This window comes from Eschrichtius robustus, chromosome 3, assembly GCF_028021215.1.
Source record: "Eschrichtius robustus isolate mEscRob2 chromosome 3, mEscRob2.pri, whole genome shotgun sequence".
NCBI classification, from domain to species: domain Eukaryota; kingdom Metazoa; phylum Chordata; class Mammalia; order Artiodactyla; family Eschrichtiidae; genus Eschrichtius; species Eschrichtius robustus.
The window spans coordinates 29,536,957-29,564,897 of NC_090826.1; the positions used below are offsets into that span (position 1 = coordinate 29,536,957).

Sequence of the window (27,941 nt, forward strand, 5' to 3'; positions counted from 1 at the left end):
TTTCATGGGTAGGAAGCAACTTTATTGGGTGATTTACCCTTCTGTATCCAAACCCTATGCCTTGGGTAAGCTAAAGGACAGGCACCCTTGCATTCCAGAAGTATGTTCGCCTCAACTCTGGCTAGGGTGCAAGGGTCCTGAGTGGTCCTGGTGGCTGGCTCAATCTCAGGCAATGATCAGCTCAGCTCAGTTTCTCTCCTACCCTCTGCCGTTCTGGATATTGCTTCCAAGGAATTGAATGTACCTTGACCTCTGGATATTGGCTGATCCTGGGCCCGCCAGTTACTCAATTCGGGATGACTATGAGGTGGAGGGCTGACCCCCCTTCCTGAACCAATTGGGCAGCCCTGGCCTGAGATAGTTCTCATGGATCCCAATTAGACTTGGCATCCTGCCAAGGGAAGTCACTCATCTGGTGCACGGAAGGGAAAGTGGTACACCATGTGCACCTCCCGTACATCCAACTTAAGGCTCTGCTTGGCCACTAATGGCGAAGCAGAGGAGACAAATGTCATGGCACATCATGCTGGGTGTCTTTAGAAGGCAAGAACACTAAGTGGCAGAGGAAGACTCTGGGGGTAAGGAGGACGTATCATTCTTAAAAAGCAAACTGTTTCCTTGGTACACATTTCCATATGGGATAAGCCCACACTACATATGGATAGAGAGATGTGCGGAGAACCACAGACACCCACACGCTCTGCGCGGGGCCTGCCTGAGGATTCCCTGTCACGGCCTTGCTTCCTCTGCCTCTGAGGTGACAGTTCCCAGTGTGCCAGGGAGAGGAGGGCTGTATAAACTGGGCCCCGACTGTTTGAGGCAACTGCCTTTTCCACTTACGTCAAACTCACAAGGCAGAATACATCCCAGAAAGCGCTGAAGTTTTGTGATGATTCACAGGCATCTGTGAGCAGTAGGTCCCCTGAGCAAAGCTGTAATGAAAACGGCAACAGGAGCGCCCTCTTACTGACTCTCAGGCTTGAACCTGTGGCTCCAGATGCTTTGATTGCCATAAAACTAGCAAGAACATGGGAAAGGTCCAATTTAAAAGCCAGAATATATTTTGCTGAAAATATGAATATGTGTGTGCCTTCCAGAGACTGTGCTCCCTGAGGGAGACCCGCACAGTTCGTTAGGACATAAACAGGAACAAGAGGTAAGGAAGGGCTTCACTTAGTAGAAAACTAGCAGCATCGTTTGGCTCCCTGGGGCATCCCCCGGGGTCCTCATCAAGCAGCCTCTCTGTAGGGGGAGGGGCGTGCCTGGTCAGCACAGCTATAACTCATCCATCATGGCAAGCAAATCATCGCCCTTGCTGGCATTCCGCCTTGGCTGGTCCAAGATCTCAAACTCCCCCATGATCCGAGCCAGCTCTTCGTTCGTCTGCTGGTCCTGTGAGAGAAATGAGAGGTGGAAGGGAATGAGGAGGATGTGTGGGCACCATGGCCTCTTTGTGCAGTTGGTAGTTAATTTTCCCACCACTGTGATGCATTTCAGTTCCTCACCTGTTTGTCAGAATAGGGACTACATTACGTGCCGATTAGAGAGGAGAAGGGAGGGCCTTTGAAGTTCAGTGTTATTATAAGATGAGGAGGGGAATAAGATTTGACTTGTGTAATCCCCTGCACACACCTGAGTAGCTTGGATGTTGATAACTTCATAGGATAACTCTTCTGGCCTGGTTAGCGCTGCCTGTCTGTACAAGATGGTAGAGAAATGGGTCAAAGGTTAGGGTTTTCTCCCTGCTAGTGTGGCAAACTGGCCCTTGATAATTTGGCAACCTATTTTTTCTGCCTCACCTTCTGCCCTTTCCATTCAACTTTCTACCCTGTCCCCAACCAGTGCACCCTACACTCCAAGAAGTCCTTTTATGTCTCTGTGCCTTTGCACATACTACTGCCAAGAACGTTTTCCCCCTTCCTCTGCTTGGCAGACTCCAAGACCCAGCTCAGTTGCCAACTCCTTCAATCCGCGGGTACAAAGGCAGTCGCCGTGTCCTCCACTGGAGTGTTTATGACATGGCGCTCGAGTGACTTGTGCACGTGTTCATGCTCCTACGACACTGGGAGTGCCTGAGGACAGGTCCCAGGTTTTCCACTCCATCTGTGGGTCCCCACACGTACCACAGTACCTGCCACTTCAGTGGAGAGGGGAATAGAAGGCAACCCCCATCCCAAATATTTAGTTGAGAGGAGCATCACATGAGATAATGAAGGCAGAGGTGCTCTGTAAACTGTGAAGTGCTGTGTCAGTCTCAGTGAATTGCCACCACTATTGGTTCTGGGGGAGACTGATCCCAAAGATATCATGCTCCGACCTCCTTCTGGTTTCTTAACAGTCTTTTGTTAACATGATTATCTTGACTTCCAATTCTCTCATTGAGTTGTGCTTTGCCAAATGAAACATTAGAACTATTTTTTTGAATGAATCCACAAAATTCAGGCTATTTAATACTGGTGGATTCTTCTTTAACTAGGTTATTGAGTTTGCTGGTATTTCATTTGTGATCTTTACATCTGTGTTTATAAGTGTCATTGGTTTATAACAGTCCTTTTTCGGTTCTTATCACACTTAGGGTTTTTATATAGGTCTCTAAAGAAACAGGCTGAAAACGTACTCTTCCTCTTCATCAGTGGTGAAGAGATTCAACCGGAATCCTGGCTCAGGGCCACTGGGTTTCTTAATCTCCATGCCTCCTATCAGCCTGGCCAAGAGATTCAGCTCTTCTTTAGCAAGAGGGTTTGGAGCAATGCTTTCCTGCAGGAACAGTTTCATGATTTTTAGCCACATGAAGGTGATCACATTTTCTGCTGAGACCCCGGAGCCCCGGGGTGGTATTATAAAACAAGACAAAACGATAACAGTTTAAATTACTTCTGGGAAGGACCGGGTCCAAATGAAACATAGAAAACAGGCTTAACCAAGAGAGAAATAACCTGTGTCAGAAGCAGAGGGCCTCTAACAAGGCACAAACCAGAGATTCTCAAGATGAGGGGAGGGCCCCAGGGATCCCCATTCTCCTCAAACTACCTTCCTCCTTGAAGGAGAAGAACCGTTGCTTCTCCTTCAGGCAATCTAGTTCCCCCAGCCTTTACAAGTAGCCTGGCTGGAGGCTCCAGGTCCAAGGGCACTCATTCCACGGGAGCGACCACTCTGCGCTCAGGTGGTGACCGTGAACAACCCCTCCCCCCGTCCCCCCACCGAATCCCTTCCGTCCTGTGGCTCCCACTCTCACTGCCTGGTCCCACTGCAGCCTTCCCCCCTCCTCCTAACCGGCTCTCTCTAACCCAGCCTTCCCCTGCTGTGCCTCTTGAATCAGGCCCCATGTCCCTGCCCAGGAGAATCTCTGGCCACTGCTGCTATCGTGTTATGATCTAGCCATGTGGGAGAGACGCTGCCTCCCTGCTTCCCCCAACACTATGCCTCTGGGTGCCTTTGCTCATACTGTCACCTGGGTTTGTATGCCTGTTTCTCCCTCTGGGCTATTTAGTATCTTCTTCACTCTACAGCCTCGCTTGAATGTCATCTCCGCTGAAAAGCCTTCTTGTTCCCTGTCCCCTGCTCCCACCGCCCTGGACAGGACATGCGTTCTGACACAGCTCTTTACTCAGAATGCTCAGCGAGTGTCTTCCGCCGTGTTGTAGTTATTTGTTCCATCACTGTCTTTATAAGCCCCTTCAGGATGGGACCACATCTAAGCCAGCTCTGTCCTGGGAACCCAGCCCATAGACGTAGTTCAGTAAATGTTTACAGAATAACTGAATATTCCATGATTTGTCCTATAGCTAGCTGGTAGCTAGTTCCGTGAAAATTTGTACAACAGAATTCAGAGGACCAAAAACCCCATTTTGAACTTAGCTTCCACATCATTACACAGGGAAGCATTGAAAAGGGATGTTTGAAGGATCAGAATACACACAAGTGCTAAACTCAGCAACCACGGACCTCGCAGCACTGGTACGATGCTATTTCACATGTCCTGGTGTGTGGTTCCTGCTTAATTATGGTGGTGGAGCCAAGCTTAAAATTACCTAATTAGTCAGATCACTGGAAGTCTCCATGAGAAACTGTAATTAAAAACCTGTGTGATGTGGACTTCCCTGGTGGCACAGTGGTTAAGAATCCGCCTGCCAATGCAGGGGACATGGGTTCGAGCCCTGGTCCGGGAAGATCCCACATGCCACGGAGCAACTAAGCCCGTGCGCCACAACTACTGAGCCTGTGCTTTAGAGCCCGCGAGCCGCAACTACTGAGCCCACATGCCGCAACTACTGAAGCCCGTGTGCCTAGAGCCCGTGCTCCACAACAAGAGAAGCCACCGCAATGAGAAGCCCGTGCGCCTCAATGAAGAATAGCCCCCACTCGCTGCAACTAGAGAAAGCCCACGCACAGCAATGAAGACCCAACGCAGCCAAAAATAAATAAATAAATAAATAAAATTAAAAACCAGAAAACCTGTGTACTGGTAAGGCGGAATGGAGAAGATTGCAAACAATGAGGGAAATGTTGGCCAGCTCTGAAATCTAGAGATCCCTCCCTCTCCCCATCCAGACTCTTGTATCTAGAAATAAGCTATGAAGATAAACAAGGGAGGCAGAAGCTCACCTGTGTCTGTGCAGCTAGGTTCTCTGATGCTCCAGACATATGGGTTTCCATGGGCCGGTTCACACTGTACCTGGTGGCAACAGAAAACCACGAAAACATTGTCCAGGCCTTTTACCCTGACTTCCTTCTAACTCAATTAGTGTATAGTTTTTATTTTGAGGCATTGAAAAGTGTCCAGAAAGGTGCTGGGAATACAGAATGCAACTAAGTGGGTGTCAGCCACTCAAATTTTGCTTCTTCCCCAAACAAAATATCTGTGAAGCTGTGTGGAAATTTTTTTCTCTGGCAAAGTAATGTGTATCGCTGAAAAAAACGTGATAGGTACGTGAAGGCCAGGCACTGTCAGATCGCCACTGCAACAAAGGTTTTGGCTAGTTCTCTTGCATGGCTATTTAAAATTATTTATCTTTCCAACTTGCTAAGTTACCTTATGTTGGGAAATCTGAGGTGCCCTTTGGAAACGTCGGGGCTCTGCATGCCGTGTATCTAAGGGGAAATTCCTCCAATTGTCAGCAGGGATTTTTCATAGCAGAAGTCAAGCTGGTTTTTTAAGTGAAGGGACCTCCGTTGGACTTGAATTCATTTGGGGAAGGAAGAATTTGCTTACATATTAGTTCCCAGTTTCAGGACTCGGTCTCCATAGAGTTCAAAAGACCCTTCTTTGGGGGCAGCGACATAGCTCCCGCCGTGCTTGAATTCTGCCTTCCTCACTTCTTCGCCTTTGTTGTTGAATGTTCTACAATACAAAGTAGGACATGATGACGTGTTCTCCAAGCTTGGAGAGTCCCGGAGGCTTCTTTATTCTTGGTACTATGGGACCAAAGGGAATTCATGCACTGCTTCAAGATAAAGATGCTGGTTGATGTAATGATAGTAATATAATAATAATAATAATAATAATAATAATAATAATAATAATAATAATATTTATTGAGTACATGTTATGTGCCGGGTGCTGTGTAGCACTTTGGAGCATTACAGTATTATCTTATTCATCCTCACAGTAAACATTCAATAGATGAGATAAATCCTGGAGAACTGGGTGGTTTGCTTCAAGTGTTTGCGAGGTGACAAGCTGGGATTAAACCTCACCTCCTCACTGCTGTGCTTAACTGAAGAAAAGGAGGGGCCCCAGCAGGGCTGCACTCTACGTGGTAGCCCACATACTGGTTTCCCAGCACCCCAAACATTGGTCTGACAATTACTGTTGAGAATTCACCTGATGAGTCCGGGAACTTTGGTTCCCCAGGGAAGAGGCCCAGACACTGGCAACACAAAGCGACCGTTGGAATTCTGAACTTTGTCCTTTAGAAAAATGGACACCTGGAAAAAAAATACTTATTGTCATTTTTCTTGGTCTATTTCCATAGACATATGCATTCTGAGGATGGAAAGTGTGTAATGGCTTAAGAATGCTACCTAAGAGAGAAAAACTCACCGTAACTAACACCTGCAGAGGTGTAGTGTTTTTACATGGAACTTCTTTGGCGCCACACATCAAATCTTCCAGGTGAGTAGTGCTACCCCTGCCTTAAAGGAGGAGGCTGAGTTTCACAGAGGGAAATGACTTGCCCAAAGAGAACAGGAAGAGACAGGACCAGGATTCAAAGCCAAGGTTGACTCCAAATTCCACACCCATTCCTTGGTTCCTTGCAAGCTTTCCATACAGCTGTGAGGCTTGAGCTATAAGAACCTCATTATCTCCGTTTTACAGATGAGGAATTGGTGGCTCAGAGGTTAAGACACTTCCTCTAGGCCAGCCAGGGGCAGGGCTGAGGATTCAAACCCTTGTGTTTCTGACTCCAAGCTCTCAGCTATGTGCTGGACTGGTGGATCCAAGCTGGCATTAGAGTCTGAAGGTCTTCTCTGTGCCTGAAAACCCTACATGATGCTTACTTCTACTCCTTCCTTCGTGTGCTCTGTATTCAGGTCTTGGGCAGGTTAAATCCCATCAAGATTGTAGCAGTTAATCAATTTTATTGGGGAGTTCCCTGGCTGTCCAGTGGTTAGGACTCGGTGCTTTCACTGCTGTGGCCTGGGTTCAGTCCCTGGTCGGGGAACTAAGATCCCACAAGCTGCGCAGCACCACCAAAAAAAAAGAAAAAAAAAAAAAATCAGTTTTATTGGAGCTTAGCTTCCTCATCTGTAAAGTGAGATACATTTTTTTTTTTCATACTGTGGCCCTTTTTTTAAAAAAAATTTTTATGTATTATTTATTTATTATTTATTTTTGGCTGTGTTGGGTCTTCGTTTCTGTGCGAGGGCTTTCTCTAGTTGCGGCAAGCGGGGGCCACTCTTCATCGCGGTGCGCGGGCCTCTCACTGTCGCGGCCTCTCTCGTTGCGGAGCACAGGCTCCAGACGCGCAGGCTCAGTAGTTGTGGCTCACGGGCCTAGTTGCTCCGCGGCATGTGGGATCTTCCCAGACCAGGGCTCGAACCCGTGTCTCCTGCATTGGCAGGCAGATTTTCAACCACTGCGCCACCAGGGAAGCCCAAGTGAGATACATTTGAAGGTCCCTTGAAACTCTAAAATTCTACAAGATTACATTAGTAATATCATCAAGAGTAAGCATCTGTTGCATGCAAGGCAGTGAAAGTGCCAAGTGGTAAGGATTTGTATGCTGGCAGTTTGGCCTGCCGATGTTAGGCTGCCCAGGCTCACACCTCAGCTGGGCCTCTCCTTGGCTCTGGGGTTTTTGGTAAGTTACGCCACCTTTCTCTTTGGTAAACTGGGGATAAAAACAGAACCTATTCAATGGGGTAGTTGACCACTATGTCAGATAATGAACAAAAAGCACTTATCACAGAGCCTGACACATAGGAAGTGCTCAATGAGAGATAACTAATATTCTCAGTATCACAGTCTAATTGGGCACAGGACACAGCATAGAATGGAAAAATGACGACACTATAAAACATGATATGCTGAATGGAATATGCAGATGAGCCCACTGAGGAGAATGACCACAGGCAGAGGGGGTGGGTAGGTGCGACTGCAGGTTTGGAGCTGGGCCTGGAGGAGGAAGGTGGGTGTGAAGACACTTCAGAAGCTGAGATGGGCAGGCACAAGGCATGTTTTGGGGAAAATGTGCACACTGGGTTGGTTGGAGGGTTTGGCTTTAAGAAATTTTTAACCTTGAGATTCTGTGACCAAGGGATATGAATATAAGCATGGAGAAAGAAAATTTTGAGAGAGAAGTGAGACCATATGTAGGTACTGGACTCTCTGTTAGCTAATTCTAACAGGGTTGACTATGTCATAGATCTGAAATGTACAAATTTAAGTCAAGTGTGTGTTTGACCTGAGAATCTGTCCTTGGCTGGATGGGACTTTTGGGTCTGCCTGCTTGCCCAGCCCCTCTGCTGGCCCTCAGCTGTAGGTGTGACTCTCCCGTGCCCTGTTCCTCTCACTCCACCCTCTTTATTCCGAGGTGATCTCATCTACACCCACACGCCAGTATTCACCTCTGCGCTGATGGCTCCCAGACCTGGAGCTTCCACTCAGTCTTCCTCCCTGGGCATCGGACCCATCTACCCCATTGCCTGTTAAACGTGTCCACCTATGGGTTCCATGGGATGCACCTCCAATTCACCCTGCTCAGAACAGGGCTCAAGCTGTCTTCCCTAACTTGATCCCAGTGAATGACACCATCAGGTCACCAAGTCAGCAGTCTGAGTCCCCTGCCCACCACCTTCCCATGGCCCTTCAGTCGCCAAGCCCTGCCCACCTGGTGATCACTTCTGTGTCTGGCCCCTCCTCTCTACCCTGCTCCCTAGTGCAGACCTTCATCACGTCTAGCCTGGCCACTGCAGAGCCTCCACACTGGTCTCCCTGCCTCCGCTCTCATCTGTGTTTCATCCATCCTCCACTTTGCTGTTAGAGAGACTCTTCTAAACTCCTATCTGACCATGTCCCTCTCCTGCTTCACTGGCTCTCTGCTGCCTGGCAGATAATGTCCAGTTGGCCCTTGTTCCTCTCTGCAGCCACGTTCCTCCCTGAACCCTGTGTTCTCGCCATACTCGATTGCTTGCAGCCTTCTGGCCCCCTGCACCAATTACACCAGGTTGTTACATGCCTGTGCCTTTACTGAGATGGTGTCCTCTTAAACCCTCCTCCTGTTTTCCCATGGTCCTGGTGAAAACCTATTTCTTTTCTTTCTTTCTTTCTTTTTTTTGGCCGCACCACATGGCTTGTGGGATCTTAGTTCCCCGACCAGGGTTCAAACCCGGGCCCCCTGCAGTGGAAGCATGGAGTCCTAACCATTGGACCGCCAGGGCCCCAAAACCTATTTCTTTTAAAAGCTGTTGGATCCTCTATGAAGACTCCCTGATGCTCTTGGGTAGAGGTGGCCATGGCCCACGTTGTGTCCTGTCTCTTCATACTCTTCTGGGTCGGAACCAAACATACATAAGGTACTTAGAGCACTTTCCCTTCTCTGATGAGGTCCTGAAGGCAGGAGCCACGTTTCCTATGGAAAGAGGGGATGAAGGTCACGGAGCTGTGGGGCTGGAGTGCTGGATGAGACATCTCCATGAGCACCCACATTCCACAGGATGATGGTAGGAGTCAGGTGGCCCGGAGGAAGTGAGCCAGGGATGTAAATGCTTGGTGAATGTGGGTGAGTGACTTGGCAGTCGGTTTCAGCAGTGAGGGATGAGTGCAGGGCTTTGGATGGTGTAATGGTTGCTGGACTGGCCTTACAAGAGGAGGGCTAAGTTTGTGAGGGCAGGAAAATAATGATCGGAAGGTGAGGGGGAAGCTGGCAGAATGCTGACTCTGCTTCTCACATCCTGCCTGTGGATGAGGGAGAATGACCGGCCTCCTTCAGGTGGCCAGAAGACTTCACATACCGTCTCTCTGCTGTATGCTGAGGATTCCCACATTTACGTCTCCAGCTTGATGCTCTCCTCTGAGCTCCAGGATTAGGTATTCAACTACCTACTTGACTCTGCTACTTGGAGAGCAAATCCAATTTAAATAGAATTGATTATTTTTTCTACTCAAATACACTTCCCTTCAGTCCTTCCCCCACTCAGAAAATGGCACCAGCCACTTAGGAGTTTTTCTTTCTTCTTCTTTCCCTCATTCCCCACATCCAATCTCTTAGTAAATCTTACTGGCCCTGCCCTGAAGGTATATTCCATGTGTGTCTCCACTGCTAGCACCTAATCCAAGCGCTTTCATTTTTACCTAGATTTTGTAACTGCTATCCTACCTCTACCCTTGTCCCATTTAATTCATCTTCCAGACACAAATCATGTTGCCACTCACCTTAAGATGCTCCAGATCTTTGCTTTACTCTTAGAATAAACTCCTTTACTAGGGTCTAAAGCTAAGTCAACTGGTAGGTAGGTACCAGTTTATTCATGACTGGCATCTCTTCTGATTAGTTAGTGCCCATGCTGCACAGGTGGTTAACTTTATTTTAAATATCACCCCTGCCTAGATATGCTCCATCCTCACTGGCTTTCGCTCTGTCCAAGGAGCACATCATGCTTTTTCCTACCTAATGGCGTTTGAACCAGCTGTCCCTTCAGGTTAGATGCTCTCCCCTGAGATCTTTGTTATTACACTCTCAACTGAAATATCTGTCCTCAGAAAAGCTGCCCTTGCCTCTATCGTCTAAGGATGTACTGTCCAGTATGGTAGCTACCAGTTAAGCATGACTATTTAAATTAAATCTATAATTCAGTTTCTCTGTCGAACTAGCCATATTTCAAGTACTCAACAACCACATGTGGCTAGTGGCTCTCATATTGGACAACGCAGATACAGAACATTTCCATCACCGACAGGAAGCTCTGTTGGACAGTGCTGGTCTAAGGCAACATCCTGTCCCAGTTGCCTTCTATAACTTTACTGTATATGGCCACCTTCCTAAGAGTTATCAGAGCCATAACACGACTTACGTGTCCTCCTTGTCTCTCCCTACTAGCACGGAACCTCCTCAGGGCAGGGCCTCTGCCTTGTTCACTTCTGTATCTCAGGACTGAAAACTGCCTGGTGTAGAGTAGGCACTCAATACATATTTGTTAGACTGACTAGTTTTCCAGGGATGAACTATTTCCCAGTGGAGTGGATAATGGAGTGGAGGTGTAAGGACCGTGCTGTGAAGAGGCAAAGATGGAGTTATGTTTTCCAACAGCTGGAACAGCGGGAGCACAGGAAGAAAGTCCCTGATAGAAGACGCACGTGTGGGAAGGAGCATTGGGAAGAGGGTGGGTGACCTGAGGGCCCACCTTTTAGGAGGCGACTCTGGAGGGGCTCTGGAGAGCTGAAGGGGGTTGGGACTTGAGATGGTTGTACGTAACTGCTCAGGACTCCAAATGGAATCGGTCTTCGTGCAGCCTCTGGAGCCTGGGGCACAGGTCAGGCCTTGACCATACTAAGGCCACTTCACGTTGTTTTGTGATATCACAGAAAGCTTTGGACATTAGGATGAGGAGTCTTGCATTTGCTTTGGTTAAACAATGAGCAAGGGAGTTTTCAGAGCTGTGTTTTCTTGATTTAGTTAGTTTTGCTAACAAATCTAAAATCTATGAAGATTGTTTTGAACACGGAGAGAATCTGTATAGGCAATCATAAATTGCAGCTGAGCAGAAATACCATTAAAGACCAGATTTGGAAAAGCAGCCAGATGTTACAGATCGGTGGCTGAGTAATGTCAGGATATGTGATTCCTATTTCTCTTGATGAACATTCTGATGTTTCATTGCCTGCCCATTTAGCAATTAAAGCTTAATATATTTTGTGGTTTAATATATTTTAATGATTTTGTTATAGACTTATTATTAGGAAAGTCTTTTTATCATAATGAATTTTATCTTGCCAGAATTGAGAAATCAATATGGCTGCTTATATTACTACAATCCATAAAATAACGTCCAAATATGCAGTCTTGACAACCATATGATGCAGAGTTTTCAGTATTTTAAAGCAATGCAAAACTTAATCTTATTTGTACTTTCATATTTTTAATTTTAATTGATGACTATTAGAGATCTTAATTTATATTGATGTTATTATTGCTCCATCCATAGCAAATGAAATTATTCATAGGGGTTAAAAATAAAATTGGCCTCAGCGTTGAAATCTATTTGTCTTTCCCTGTCCATAGGAGGGAAATAACAATCAGGTCCTAAGCATATTCTATTTCTTTTTTTGTTTGAATTTTATTTTGTGAATATGTTACACATGCACATGTACACAACTTATAAGGTTCAAAGGGTGGGAATTCCCTGACGGTCCAGTGGTTAGAACTCTGTGCTTCCAATGCAGGGGGCACAGGTTCGTTTCCTGGTCGGGGAACTAAGATCCCACAAGCCGTGTGGCACGGCCAAAAAAAAAAAAAGAAAAAAGGTTCAAAGGGTACACAAGGTAAAGTCAGTCTCTCTTGTATCCCTATCCTCCATGCAGTTCCCCACTCCCAGGAGCCAACCACTGTGACCAGTTTCCTGTACATCCTTCCAGAAGCATTCTATAGCGTATACATATAGATACAAGCAAATACATATATGTTACATGTGATGGTTCACTTAATCCTCCTGAAAAACCCTAAATTAGGTACTGTGATTTCCATTTTTCAGATGACGAAACTAAGGCACCAGGGAAGTAATTTGCCCAAGGTCACGGAGCTGTGCTGTAGGTGGGATTCAAGCACAGGAGTGCCTGACTTCAGAGCCTGGGCTCATTTTGCTGTATCACCCACCCTCCCATACCAGTGTGTTAAATTCTGGGAAGGAACAAAGTCCTGTGCAAGAGAGACAGGCCCCAAATTCAGAAGCTCAGAAATGTGTTTTTCAAAGTTAGGGTGTAGAGCTGTCTGGAGGAGGCAGGGTCAACTGGGAGGCAAGAGCCAACAAGAAGCATGAAGGCCTGAGCTGGGCTGGTGGCGACAGGAACGGAAAGGAGGGTGTGGAGAGTGAAAAGGCAGACTCGATGGGCCATAGAAGCAATTAGAAGGTCAGAGAAGGGAAATCAAAGGTGTGACGCTCTGGTTCTGAGCCGAGTGGCCGAGGGATGGTGGCGCCCTGAAAAGAAACCAGGAAGTTGGGCAGGACTTGAATTGTGGAGACTAGTTTAGCTGCAGATGTTAGGTTGTGGGCGTGGGGGAGTGTCTCAGCAAAGAGGTGGAGATGTGGGTCTGGACGGCAGGGCTGGGGCAAGGGTTGGGTAGAGGTTAGATGCAGGAGTCATAGGTGGAAGGGTCAGTCGGCAGCCACAGTGGGGAGGAAAGCGATTCCTCACGAGCAGGGGGTGGGTAGAGGCAGAAGGCGGAAGGTTTGGAGACAGGAGGAGGGGGAGGAAAGAGTGAAAGGCAGAGAGATGGGAGAGGTAAGGGAAGGCCAGGACGGTATGGTGCCAGGAAACTCCATGGAAGGCGACAGTTTCATGGAGAGGAGGGCAGCCTCCTGACAGCTCAGACACTGGAGAAGTCAAGATGATAAAGGCTTAGAGAAAAGGTTTTGGAATTGAGATCAGGCTGGTGGCCTGGAACAGCAAGGGAAGAAGCCATATTTTAAAGAAACACATAAGGTAACTGGGAGGGAATGGTGGCATCACCGTCTTCCTTGGTCCATTGAAAAACTGCTGAGATTTGTTATGAGAAAATTTCTCATCATGGAGCCAAACACCGAGGATATTGCTAACTGGGCAGAATCCCAGCCTTGTCTGCCCTGAACACTTGCACCCTGTCTCCCCAGGACAGCAGTGGCAGGGTGCCCCCCGGCCGCCCACTCACTCACCCTGATGTGCAGGTCCTGGAAGAAGATGAGGAGCGTCTGCCGGATCAGCTGGAACTCCCCCGCAGAGAGACCCCCGTATGTCTGCGGAGGCAAAGCAGATAGAGGCGTTCCACTTTCAGAAGTGAGATGGAAGGTGCAGACAGGCAGGGGTGGGTGGGTGCCCAGGGATGGGAGCCAGAGAGCAAGGAGAGGACTCAGCTGCTGGGCAGGAGGGGCAGGAGGGCCAGCACTGCACCCTCGCCTGAGGGACAAGCCCCACGGCGGCACACCGAGCGGGGTGCACTTTACCTGCCCTGTTCCCCGCGATTCTATAGGGCATCCACCACCAACTCCCTTTCAGAAAAGTTAGGAGAGGACAGCTATGCTCTGTATCATTGCTTCCCCAGTTATGAAGGCAACAGTGAGAGGGTATAAGATGCTAATGTCTCTTGTGTTTCCAAAACGGATACCTGGAGATTTTGAGAGTTTTCTGGGAGAGGCAGGTTTTGTCATTCCTCACCCTGTTCTCTTTGTCATAGAATCTGCCTGTTCTTAACAGAGGAATGAGAACGAGTATTGGGGCTGAGAGGTGATAAACTGACGATACGCTTACTTCAGTCAGCTGCTGGAAAGTCTCATCCACTTGATGCAGGATGGTTGGGGAGTCTTGGATGAATCCCTTGATGGCATCCAAATGATTGAAAGTGACCAGCAACACATCCTTGGGACGAGGACACAGCAATACTTGATATTTGAAAGCCATTGTCATCAGGTCATAGAGCTGCCAACCCATACATGAATAAAAGAAATAGGACCATAAAGGCAGACATCAGAACCTCAAACAATGATTCAGTCGGCACTTACTGGAAACCAATTCTGGGCTTATCATGCAGCTCAGTGACCATATCTAGTCATCACTCAAACCAAGACACTGTTGAGAGTAAAAGGGGGTGATAGTGATAATTAAGCTGGGACAAAAGGAGTAAACCAGGATATTCCTGGGCAAACCAGGATTTCTGGCCAGCTTACATGTATTGTTGATGGAATACACATGAAACAGTACGGGCAGCTGGGGGCCCTGGACAGGGTGCTGGACGTGGAGAATGAAAACCCAAATTCAAGCCCTCCTTGCTGCTGACTTGTTGGATGGCCCTGGCCAGGTCTCTTCCCCTCTCTGAGCCTGAGTTTTCTCATGTGTAAAAAATATTCCTGGGACTCCCCTGGTGGTCCAGTGATTAAGAATCCTCCTTCCAATGCAGGGGACATGGGTTTGATCCCTGGTTGGGGAACTAAGATCCCACATGCCACGGGGCAACTAAGCCTGCATGCCAAATCTACTGAGTCTGTGCACTCTAGAGTCCATGTGCCACAACTAGAGAGCCCGTGTGCCACAACTATTGAGCCTGCATGCTCTGGAGCCCACACGTCACAACTAGAGAGCCCGTGCGCCGCAACTACTGAGCCTGTGTGCCGCAACTACTGAGCCCGTGCGCTCTGGAGCCCGTGCGTCACAACTAGAGAGCCCATGTGCTGCAACTACTGAGCCCGTGTGCTCTGGAGCCTGCACGCCGCAACCAGAGAGCCCGGGCACTGCAACTACTGAGCCCGCATGCTCTGGAGCCTGCGCACCGCAACTGCTGAGTTCGTGCGCTCTAGAGCCCGAGTGCCACAACTAGAGAGAAGCCCGCGTGCTGCAACGAAGATCCTACATGCTGCAACTAAGACCCGACACAGCCAAATAAATAAATAAATCTTAAAAAAAAATACTCCCTAATTTCCCAACATTGCAGAACGGCTGAGAGGAGTAAATGAGAAAACACATGTGAAAGTGGCAAGAATGAAGTTCCACGACTGTATGAGATGAAAAATGAAACTTAGTAAGAGATCAACAAGCCCCAAGTATGGTATGACCACCCATGAAGATCAGAGATGAGACACTGGTGAGGACCAAAGTGGTCACGATAGGCTTTGTGGAAGAACTGGGCCTGCTACAGACTCAAGGCAAGGTTCCAGATGGCTGAGGGAGGGGAAAGGCATTCTAGTGGAGGGGAACAGCATGCGTGAGGGTCTGGAGGCAGCCATAGCCGTGCTCTTTTCCTGGGAGAAAGAGTAGAGCAGCCTGACTGGAGGGGATGGTTTGTGTTCGGGGTGGTGGGAAATGAAGGTGGGTACGGCAAGGTTGGAGTATTAGAGGTTTTAGAAAGATGGACAAGATAATTTAGACTAGATGTGGTAGGAATTAGGGGGCTACTGAAATGCTCTGTGCTGACGTGATAAAAGTAGTGATTAAGTGAGATTGGTGACTCTGGCCATGATGAGATGCGAGAGAAGGGAGAGACTGGAGTGGGGAGGATTAGCTGGTGCCTGGCTCCTAAGAGGGTGGCAGTAACATCGACTGATTGTATGAGTGAAAGAAATTTTGTTGGAGTGACCCAGACGGAAGGCCTGGAATAAAGATGGTGGGGATGGATAAGGAAGGGAAAAGAAGAGCACGTGACACTCAGGAGGAAAGCTGTCAGTACATGGTGCCTGCCTGACTGGATTCGGGAGGCGATCTGAGGGCTGTCCAAAAGGACCACAGCATTTCCAACTTAGTGCCTGGGAGATACATGATGCTACAACGGAGGCAGGGGAGTTTGGGAGAGAAGGCATGGACACATCTGAGGTGGGCTTGGGAATTAAACTACAGCAACCTGAGTGCTGTGTGAGCACGTGGATACGCATGGCCTCAACTGATCCCCTTTAATTTCACAAGAACTCTATGAGGTACATATTATCCCAAGTTTAAAAATGAAGAAGCTTGCCTAATTTCACATAGCTGGTACTTAGTAGTAGGGTGAGATTTGAAACTAAAGACGGTCAGATCCTGAAGCACGTGCTAGAACCCTCTACACGATCCCCTTTCTCCAACATGCAGATAAACATCTCGCTTAGAAAGTGGCATACAGCAGGAGCAGCCTGGTGTGTGTGTGTGTGTGTGTGTGTGTGTGTGCGTGCACACACACAGGTGTGTCTGATACTAGAGATGTAGATTTAAGACTCTCCGCCATCATCATCAAACATTAAGTACCTGGGACATCCCTGGTGGCGCACTGGTTAAGAATCCACCTGCCAATGCAGGGGACATGGGTTCGATCCCTGGTCCAGGAAGATCCCACATGCCGCGGACCAACTAAGCCCGTGGGCCACAACTACTGAAACCTGTGCGCCTAGAGCCCATGCTCTGCAACAAGAGAAGCCACCGCAGTGAGAAGCCTGCACACCACAACGAAGAGGAGCCCCCGCTCGCTGCATCTAGAGAAAGCCTGCACACAGCAACGAAGACCCACTGCAGCCATAAACAAACAAACAAACAAACAAATAAATAAATTTATAAAAAACAAAAAACATTAAGTACCTGTTGTGTACAGGGCACTGTGCTAGGAATAAAGGATAAAAACAGGTATAGGATGAAGAAATGAAAGTTCAGATGAAAGAGTTATTCAGTCAGTTGTGTCTCAGAGCTATTGGTAGAAAGAAGACTTGAACCCAGGTTTTTTTATTCCAAGTTCTGTGTCCTTTCTCAGTGGAAACCTAAACTTTCTTAAAGGCAGAGGGAGAGGAACAAACAGAGAAGAGAAGATATCGAACATTTATCGAACATCTATGTGCCAGGCCTTCTTGTGTCATTATATCTATGTTTCTCACTTAATCTTCCCACTAACAGATGAAGTAGCTGTTATTATCCCCATTTTATAGATGAGAAAACGGAGGCTCAGGGAAAGAAAGTAACTTTCTAAAGGTAAGTGGCAGAAGGTAAGAGGGCATAGTTAAAGGCAGTCTGTCTCTCTGAGGTTTCCAGGTACCAGCAATGAGACAGTGTTGATTTTTGCCCAGCTGGCACCCACTGTCAGTCCTCATGATTTATAAAAATTCACATAATGAAGGGACTTGAAAAGGAATTATTATTATCATTATTTTAAAAACTAACTGAAGTCCATGTATTATTCAGATTTTATTAGTTTACCCTAATGTCTTATTTCTGTTCCAGGATCGCACATTATATTTAGTCATCATGTCTCCTTAGGCTCTTTTTGGCTGTGACAGTTTCTCTGGCTTTCCTTGTTTTTGGTGACCTTGACAGCTTTGACGACTGGTCAGGTATTTTGTAATATGACCCCCGAATGGTATTTGTCTGATGTTTTTTTCATGATCAGCCTGGGGTTGTGGGTTTTTGGGAGTAAGATCACAGAGACAAAGTGTTATCCTCATCACATCGTATCAGGGTACCACCACATGGCTTATCACTGTTGACGTTATCACCTGGTTGAGGTAATATTTGCCATGTTTTTCCACTGAGAAGTTAGCTGTTTTCCCCCTCCTTTCCATACTGTCTTCTTTGGAAGGAAGTCACCAAGTGCAGCCACATTCAAGCAGTGGGGAGTTATGCTCTCTATCCCTGAGGGCAGAGTATCTATATAAGTGTTTGGAATTCTTATGAACAGGAGATTTATCTATTCTCTGCCATTATTTATTTGGAATTATTCCTTTTAAAATCAGAGTACCCTAAAAATTGGTTTTGCAAAGAAACAGATATGTATATATTATAAATATTGGGTTGGCCAAAAAGTTCGTTTCGGTTTTTCCGTAACATCTTACGGAAAAACCCAAACGAACTTTTTGGCCAACCCAATAAAGACTGAGCAGTTTTGAATTTGCTTTTAAAAAAAAAATGCCTGGTTTGCAGAGCTGAGCTTTGTTAAGGAAGAAGCAGAATTAAAGCTTTTAGGGTTGGGTGCTTGTATTGGGTTAAGGTGTTCCTAAACATGGACATGCAAATCAGCACACTCTTTGGGTGACATAATGGAATAAACAACACAGGGGTTGGTGCAGATGACTTCTGAGGTCCTTCCCAACTTGAAACTCAAGAACAGCCCGTGTTTACATGTGCCTGTCTTTTGCCAGGTGCCACTGCATACGTCATCTCATTTGACTCCAGTCTGTGATCATCCACAAGAAATGCAGCCCAGGGGACAGAGGCAGCTGTCTGCTCACCTTATCCATGCTGGCCTGGTTTAGTCTCATGATGGAGGCGTGAGCCAGGCGGTCGTAGACTGTCCTCAGGGCCTTTTTGGAGTAGAGCTCTTGGGGTTTGAACAATTCCTCCATAAACTTTCGACTGAACATGGTTGAGATGATGTCATTCAGAACTGTAGAGACAAGAGAAGATGCAGCTTAGCAAGGTACTGGCGGAAGCTTTACTCAGGAAATGCTCCCTGTGTACGAATGGAATGGAGGAGCTGGGCCTATGTAGAGTGGGGATGTGGATGTGTTTGGTGAGATCTGCTCCCTGGGGAGAAACCACACAGGTGTCCCAGTAGAAAGCAGGGTCAGGAGTGCTTTATGAGACCATCTCAGGGCAAACACACATGTGACAATGTACAAATATGCTGTGCTTCAAAGGTTACAAACCACTTTTACATACATTATCTCACTTGGTGATAGGGGATAAGTTTCTTCTTTCTTTAAAATAGATTCCTATTAGAATCTTTTAAAAAGATTATTTTCAATTAGAGCTCTACCTTAAAATGAGAAGCAGCATCGTGCTGTTTTGTTTGTTTGTTTAGCAGGTCTATAACATTTTTACTTAAAATTAAATTTTATAAAAATGGGACCTATAATGGTAATTGACTCTTTTTTTTTTTTTTTTGCAAAACAGTTTACAAAAATAGACAAGTCTACCCACTGGTTAGAGACTAAAACTTTTCTAATGTATCTGTAAGATGTGTACTTCAGATAAATACCATTTTAGGATGCCTTAATTTCTATATATGATCTATAATATTGATATTATACTGTAGTGATATGTCTCATACTGTTGTTCAGATGGAAAATGTCCATGCAGTGAGAATAAAAGGTCCTAAGGTGTGTGCAAACCAAAGTTTCTATAATTCTAGTTTTTCATTCACTCATTCATTTAGATATTTTGTGCTGCTCAAATAACATTAGTTGAGGGCTAGGAAAACCCTTTGGTACAAGAAATAAGAACAGGTATGGTTGAACACAGATTATTCTTAATTAAGCCAGATATATTCCTGCCTAAAGGTGAGTGTATATGAATGCTGAGACTATACATTCATAGTAATTAAAATTTGAAAGAAAACTGGTTACTTAACATAATTATACAAAATCAATTATCAAATGTGGGTGATTATTGCTGAAAGATACAGATGCCTCTTTCTCTTGCCACACAGAGGACACACCAGGTGACTGGCTGTGGCCTTGTATCTTAGAGAGTGAAGGCAAGGTCATGATTTCGGGCACCCTCTCAACCTGTAAGTAACTGACAGACGTACACTGAGGGCTCAGGCCAGCATTTTAAAGTATCTCAAAGAGCAGTTTTGGGGAGAAGCGGGGAGCTGAGGGCTAGTCGTACTTAAATCTTAAATGGAAGGGCTACAGAGAGAGGGGAGAGGGGGAAGGGAAACACCTCCCTCCCCACTGCCCCCTCCCCGACACAAAAGAACAAACTGACTGTGACTCCTTCCAGAAGTATTGAACTCACACTTGACCTTTGGATTTTACTCTATACTCCATCCCATTAGTGAGGAAGAATCAGATCCATTACCAACACAGGGCATCCCTCACACTGGACAGTTCCAACCCAGGGCAGCTTACCCTCGATGTGCACTAACATTTGCCCATTGTCTCCCTAGAGACAGATGAACTCTTCTGGGTTTGCCTCAAGCACAGCCTTTTGCCTTTGACCTAACCAAGCAAGGACCTGCAATAAATTGGGCTTTCTGACATTTTTCTTACCACAGCCTATATAACATGTAGAATTTGCAAGGAACTAGCTACAAATGGAAAGACACATATAAAGCCTCAGAAGAGAGAATTTTAAGTATTTTCCATAGGTGTATGTAGGCCAGGGAGGAGTGCCAAAGAGGAAGAATTCAAGTTAAAGAATCACATCAGCTCTGATTATGTTCACGCTTACAAAGAGCTCCCATTCACCTAGGGGCTGAAATATGTCCCTAGGGTCTTTGAGCCTTTAGCAGAATCTAGGAAAATAGCTTAGACTCAAATAAATCAGCTCTAAAAGAAAGAAAATCCCAAGGTGATTGTTAGCCACTCTGGCAAAGTAAAAAGCAAAATGAAGCCTTTCCCCTGGGAAGTGAATAAGCTATGTATCACCATGGCTCCTTGCACGAGAACTTCCAGAAAGTTCTCCTGCTGGAAAGAGAGTACGACAGGCCCTGTCCCTGTGGGCAGAGCAGTGAACACAAATGCCCCCAAGAGGAAATGGCAGTTTTACGGTTGGGCCCTGGCACCCAGAGCGCCCACCTTTCACTTAATTCTTTGGAAAGAGCTTGGGGGCACAAATTAACATGCTTATACCTCACAGTGTGCTTCACCTGGCACTTGGTTGAGGTAGGCCTGCTGAGTACCAGACACTGAGATAAACATCAGGGCACAAAGAGGAAGTAAACTTTGTCCTTGCCCAAGAGTAGCAGCCCACACCGTATTCAAGTTAAACCTGAGAAATAGTTTTAACCTGATCTGTCAGTTGGTGTTGGTGTTAGTTTCTGGCACTCTCATGAGCTCTGCATACTTTCATGAGGCAGGAATGTGCTAGCAGCCAGATTTCATCAGCAGACTAAAGGCAGGGAGTGGGGTGGTTTTTCACAGGTGCACTGGAAGGGTCAATAACTGAGTTCTTAACATATCAGGCTTCTAATCCCGGGTTCAGATTATGAAGTCAGTTTCTGCTTATTATTTTTGGACACTTAAGATAAATTCCAGTGATTCAATTACTTACACGAAGAGTCTTCAAAATCCATACTTCTCACCTGAAGTTCTGCCGTGCGTCAAGAGGTGGGCCAAAAATTGCTCAAGAGAAGTGGTGAAAGATGGTTGTGAAATATTATAAAAGAGTATCAACCACTTCGATTGGGCTTTTCTTCGAGCCTGGCCTGATGAAATAATTCTCTGGGTGAAAGCAACTGAGTTTTTATCAACTACCTCTGCTGTAAATTTTATTGTTTATGGGAACATACAACTTGGAACCAAGGGTAAAACAGAGAAGCTACTACTTCAGGATGATTAGCATGTTTTGAAGCCTTATTATGTTCCAAGTACTGGGTTTAGAACTTTCCATGCATTATCTCATTTAAACCCCAGGACAACTCTGAATTATTATCCAATTCTGTCAAGGGGGAAAACTGAGCCTTAGAAAGGTTAAAGTCCAAGATCACACAGCAGATGGTGGACTTGAAATTAGAATGCGGTTGTTTGATTTTAATGCTTGTGCTCTTAAATACTGTATACATTATCTCCTCAGCATACTTGGTGTGGGGAGAGCACTTAAAATATTGAGGACGTTGGCTATGACGTGCATAAAGTATACCCAAATGTCAAATGATGGAAGATATTCGTGACAGTTAAAGGTGAGAAAGGCTAAGGTTTTATTCTGAGGAATCGACAACTTTTTCAGGTTTGCTGCTAGTTGTAGGTGAAGAGGAAACTGAAGATTTGGCATGATAAGGCCATAGTGCATGCGTGTCATGCCTTCCGCACGCAATCCTGGTGGCCATGCAGCCATAGGCTTCCATTTTTCTCGGTTGTTCAACAGATATCTCCGTGTGCTAAGCAGAACAGCTCTTAAGCTACACGATGCTATCACAGAGTTGTTTTAAGGATGACTAAATAGGACAGCCTACCCAGAAATATAGCTACTGCTCCAGCTATCCTTGCAAAGCTTGGAACTGATGAAAAGGGACAAATACCTCAGGTGCAATACGGTCCTTTGGCCAATGTTTCCTTGGTTTTCATCTTCCACTCTGTACTTATTTAAGTAAAAGATTCAAACGTATAACCGATGTCTCAGCTAAAGAGAAACTCACACCTTTTCTTTTATTTGGAAATATTTAGAGTGGTCCCACTTTAAGCCCCGCTGATGAAGGACTGGGTGAATCTGTGGATGCAGACTGAATACATGCAGCCCCGAAATAGCATACCTCGTTTTCTGTCCACCTCTGTCCATTCATCTACATGAAGCATATAAAAAGAAAACACCAGTTCGTGAAGCAAGAACGTTATTTTCAATGAGGCTTTAAAAATACCAATTCCAATTACCTGGCTTATGAAACTTTATTTTTCATGTTTGCATTAATGTTTAATGCAAATGCTCTGCCTTCCATTTGGAACTCTTAAAAGGATGATGGTTAAACAACAAGTTCCAAAAAAGCCCTAGGGAGGCTGTATCTTACAGAGGGTGGCTTAGGAGGAGAGGAAGCTCAGGAGGACTAGCTACCCTGGGGTTTATCTTGAAAGGCTCAAGAAGTCATCCCCTCTAACACTCTGAAAGTACACATCATTCAATACAAGGCTTTTAAAAACACTAACTTCCACCAGGAAGAAGAATCCCCAGAAAAGGGAGAGAAAGGATTTTCTTTCTTCACAACCAGATTTTCTTATTACTGTAAGATTTCGTTTTCTAGAGTACAGACAGAACCGCTCAAATTAAAAAACTTGAAACGTGAATTAATAGTGAAAAAAGTCTATTTGTTTCTGGTTTACTTTTTATAGAGAGAGGCATGACTTCCATGTAAAAAGAGGGAAATAACGATGGGACCACTGTACAGAAAGCTCCTGAGGACAAAGGTAGTCAGGGAGATGCCAAGAAGAGACCAAATAAGGAAAAATGTACTTGGCTAGAGAAATCTGTGAGAATCAAGACCCTTTATGGGTTGAGACCTGGCTCTACCACTTACTAGCTTGATAACTTCAGGCAGCTTGTTTAACCTCAGTTTCCTCATCTGTGAAAGGGGGATTATAACTGCACCTACCATGTAGGGTTGTTGTGGGGATGAAACAGACACATCAGGCACTTAGCTGGCTTCTCTCCTAATTCTGCTTTCTCTACTGCAGAACTCTGGACACCACCCATAAAGGATGGTGATTTTTTTTTCCTTAATTTTTTGGGAGAGATTTCAGTCTAGAAAAACCACCCACAGATAAACAGAATTCTCCGCACATCCACATTTCAAAAACATTTTGTATTTTGGTGTAGTTTGGAAACATTTGCACAGGATTGTTTGAGAGGTGATTTCTGAGGTTATAAGCAAAGCATATATGTGCCTTCAGTACACAATACCAACAGCTTCGAAGAGATTGGCCTGAAAGCACAGCCAGTGCCATGTCCTAACTAACTGCAAAGGGTTCCCACTGCAATGTCAGACTCCTCTGGGAAAATTCATCATCTTTCTCCCACAAGAGTCACAGGGTTTAGGAGAGAAAACACTGGGGAAGCAGCACCAAGAGTCTGGCCTTCTTAAAGCAGATGCTGGCTTCTTTGGCATAATGTCCGCATCTTCTATCATTTCGTGGCATTTATTTTACAGGCGGTCTTGCCTGATAGGCTCGTGGGAATTCAGAGAGAGAGAGCTGCAACCCCCTTGAAGGTGTGTTTGGGAACAGAGGGGCTGCCAGGGGCTCACCTACCCTAAGGGACAGTGATTACCTGCTGCTGACAAAACCGAGCTGGTGAACGCATGCCCAGGGCTACCAGGCACCCCTGCAGGCAGTGACAATCAGCTCCAGCAGAGGTCTCTGTCGTGCTGTGTGCTCCTGGCCCCCTTCCTCCTGAGGATCCAGGGAAGGTAAAGGATGCCCTGTTTTTCTATTATTTCTCCAGATGACTTGTTTGTGACAATTCCACTTTACTTATATTTGGAGTGGGAGGTAGGCCCAAGGATATCCAGAGCTGCCTGTTAAATTGGAACTAGAAAAATAAAAACAGAACCTCACAGCATTTGGTTGCTCAGTACTACGCTGTGATCTGCGCATCTTGGGAAAATCACTTAATGGCCCCATGCCTCAGTTTCCCCTTGTCAACTGAGGAATGTAAACAAAATGTAAGAGGGTCTTACTTATGAGTATCTTTAAGAGGGTGGGAGTGAGGCAAAGGCAGCTTTTATTATTCTCGCAATTACTTAAACATGGGACCGCATTCAATATGCAACACTCAAAAGTTGCCCCACAGAGAGAGCACTTCCTTTCTGTTGAATGCTAAACTAAGGCTGCACTGTGGGGGAAAACTGCAAGATCTGCACTGGCCTCGTGGGAGCAGGATGGCCTCCAGGAGACCAATTAGTTGTATAAGGCAGTGAAAACATTTAGAAGAAATACGATTTCCATTCAAAGCTTCAGTGAGGACTAGTTTACCGCGTCCGGTGTTTTACAGGCCTCTGTGCAGGGGCGTTTGTCACAGAGGCCCTGCTCCTGCAGCTACACCAACTCTTAAGTGGTGGAAGAGATGAGTGTTTCTCGATGTTTTGAATCCCACACCCTCTGCCCTGCTTTCTCGCTCTGTCTTCTGCAGGTCCTCATCAACCAGCTACTTTCTGTCATTTCTTTTATGAAATCAGTGGTTATACTGGGTTTTTTTTCAAACCTCTCCCCCTCCTCCCAATCTTCCAGTCCCCTCCCCACCCCACTCCCCCCACAAAGGTTCTGACACAGTCCCCTCGGGTATGGAAGTACAGGGCAGCAGTTAAGGATACGGGTGAAGAGTATGAGCTCTGGAGTCTGATGACCTGGGTTCAAATCCTTTACTCTTCCTCTTACCAGCTATGTAACCCTGGGCAAATTAGCCTACTTTCTCCATCTGTAAAATGGGGACAGGAGTATTACCTATATGATAAGATAGTTGTGGGGATTAAGGTGTTCAGAGACGTCTATGGTACATAGTAAGTGCTTAATAAATGTTTGTTGGGGCTTCCCTGGTGGCGCAGTGGTTAAGAATCTGCCTGCCAATGCAGGGGACACTGGTTCGAGCCCTGGCCCGGGAAGATCCCACATGCCACAGAGCAACTAAGCCTGTGTGCCACAACTACTGAGCCCGTGTGCCACAACTACTGAGCCCACGCACCTAGAGCCCGTGCTCCGCAAGGAGAAGCCACCGCAATGAGAAGCCCGCGCACTGCAATGAAGAGTAGCCCCCGCTCACCGCAACTAGAGAAAGCTCGCGTGCAGCAACGAAGCCCCAATGCAGTCAAAAAAATAAAATAAATAAATTAAGAAAAAATGTTTGTTGTTGTTGTTGTTGTATTAGGAAGACATATCCCCCAGGTTTAGAATCAGTTACTGGACAGACTGATCAAAAGCCCTACCTCCAGTGAATGTGCAGAAGGGCTGCTTCAGGCTCCACCCAGCATCTCACATGGCATCTGACACTCAACCCAACTGTGGAAGGAATGAGTGTGTGAAGGTAAATTACGAAAGGTGGCTGAAACTCTCTGAAGCTGTATCTAGCAAACCCAGAAGGACTGCAGCTCCTGAACACAAAGGAAGCCAGTCCCCTAGTATTCACAGGGTCTTGCCCAGACCGCCTCCTGAAAGACCACACCTGCTACTCATTGGGTTAAACGTGTTAAATACATGACCTCATTTGATCGTTACAACGTCATTGTAAGGTGCATATTATTATTCCCCTTTTATGGAGAAAGAAACAGGCTTATAGATGTTACACTCCAAGGTCACACAACTAGTTAAATGGCAAAACTGGAACTGGGACCCATATCTGCATGACTCCAGAGAGGATGCTCTTAATTGCTAATTTACACTGCCTTCCAAGATGCAGACTACCAGTCCAAGAACTACCTGTCAGCTCACTAGTGCCAACAGCCCAGATGAAATCACATAACATAGCGCCAAGGAAAACAGAACCCTCTTGAGGAAGAAATGGCAATGTCATACAAAACAGCAGTTCAACAAACATTTACTGAGCACTGATTTATTCTGTTGTAGGCATTATGCTAGGTGCTGGAATACAAAGATGAATAAGACAATCACATGGGGGAGACAGACACATATACAGACCATTTCAGTATAATGTGGCCAGCGATAAGGTGGAGAGGGACACACTGGGGTGCTATGGGAGTATGCGCAGGCCCTTTCCCATGCGGAGATGAGAAGGAGATGGTTCTTAAGGTGAATAATGCAGGATGCAAGGGGATAACTAGCATGGAAATGGGAGGTGTGGGGTAGAATGGGAATTACTAGCATGGAAACACGAATGAACATGCTTTAAATGGAGACCTACAAGCATTTTGGTATTAAGATACACAGTAGGAGGCAGGCAGTGGTGAAAGGTGGGACTGCAGAGGTGGACAGAGGTCAGATCAGGAAGGGCCCTGAAATGTCCTGCCAAGGACTTGGCCTCCATCCAGACAGCAGTGGAAAGCTGACAAAGGGTCTCAAGTAGCAGGAGGTATGGACGGATTTGCAGTTTAGAAAGCTCACTGGCAGCAGTGTACAGAATGAATGGAGGAGGTATGCTATAGGGAGTTCTTTTATCTCTTTATGCATGGACTTGGACTCAATTGCACAGATACAGTAGTGAATATCCGAATATGTATGCTTAACATCTGAATTTGTATGTTTAACATCAATGGAGCATACAGAGACTGTTGGAGAGAATAAATGTTTTAACCAGCGGCTATGTCAGTTACCTTTATACCAACTTTTCTTCCTCTACCTTGAAATATAATATCTCCTTCATAGTTAATCCAGGAAACTTGGTGAAAACAGTTGTTGGTTGAGAAGAGGGGGAAAAAGGGAGAGAAAAAGGGTGGCAGAGAGTTCTGGGTGGCCATTCCTCTGGGGTTAGATGTGCTGTGCATGGGAGGCACATTTTGCACTTCAGAAGCTTTCATATCATTACTTCCACAACTGCATTCTCTTCAAACAATTGTGAAGGGAAAAGATTTACAACTTGTCTTCTATTTTCTTATTTATCTATGTTACTTCAGAACCTCACCTTTCGAGAAATAGCTTCTGCACTTAGCAAGACTGGCCTCCAGTTTATGAAGGAAGATACCACACAGAGGAATGGAGGCTCAGAAGCTTCCCTGGGAGGAAAGAGGATGCTCGGATTAGCAGCGTGTCGCCAGGTGGTGGGCCACTGGGACTCCCACATTTGGGAGGGACCGGTTGTCAAGAGAGATTGGGAAATCATCTCCAATTTAAGGGGATGAGTAAATGGCGGAGGGATCGGTTCCCTAATAATATCCAACGGGGGTATTAAATTCCTCTGCGGTGAAACGATCTTTTGGGGACTTTCCTCATGAGGGGCTCTGCCTGGATGGGGCTGTGGGTTGTGAAAGAGGTCCCTGGCTACGAGAGAGCAGGGTGCAGGGGTGTTGGTCAGTCTGTAAAGGGGTCTGGCTGGGGAGCTCTGGCTGCGAGAGCGGGGGCGGGGGCTGGCTGTGCGGGCCTGGTCCCTCTCACCTTTTCGGGCCTTGTCTCCCGGGATGTTCTGGGCCCGCAGCCGCTGATCCAGGATGTAAAGCATCTCCCCACCCAGGTTCAAGAAGAGCAGCGGTAGCGTCCGCACCGACATGGTGCCGGAAGCGAGCGCAGCTGGTACAGAGCCCGGAGGTTTGGTAGCCAGAGGCCTGGAGGCCCGTCAGACGCGTCCCCGAAACCCGGTTGCTAGGTAACACGGCGGACGGCAAAGAAGAGCCAATCAACAGGCCGCTTGTTGGGAGGCGCCCGGGGGTGGACGCGTATTGGGCGGGGCGGCGAAGACCTACAGGGTAGATTGGTCCGAGCCGGAGGTGGGAGAG

General features: G+C 46.4%; 1 protein-coding gene across 3 annotated transcripts; it reads right to left on the bottom strand.

Moving 5' to 3' along the window:
* On the bottom strand, positions 1-27,791 carry OSCP1 (organic solute carrier partner 1). Of its 3 annotated transcripts, none has more exons than XM_068539538.1 (10): positions 27,604-27,791; positions 18,364-18,518; positions 13,943-14,050; positions 13,351-13,431; positions 5,825-5,928; positions 5,213-5,341; positions 4,606-4,675; positions 2,618-2,757; positions 1,633-1,696; positions 1-1,392 (listed from the first exon to the last, which is right to left on the bottom strand). In XM_068539538.1, exons 1-10 carry the CDS (start codon positions 27,713-27,715, stop codon positions 1,276-1,278), a joined length of 1,080 nt encoding a protein of 359 aa, XP_068395639.1. In that variant the 5' UTR covers positions 27,716-27,791; the 3' UTR covers positions 1-1,275. The 3 variants fall into 3 exon arrangements, with proteins under 3 accessions (XP_068395639.1, XP_068395637.1, XP_068395640.1); XM_068539536.1 differs by having other exon boundaries at positions 13,943-14,110; XM_068539539.1 differs by lacking the exon at positions 27,604-27,791 and adding an exon at positions 25,485-25,552 and having other exon boundaries at positions 13,943-14,110.
* Between the last annotated feature and the right edge of the window lie 150 nt (positions 27,792-27,941).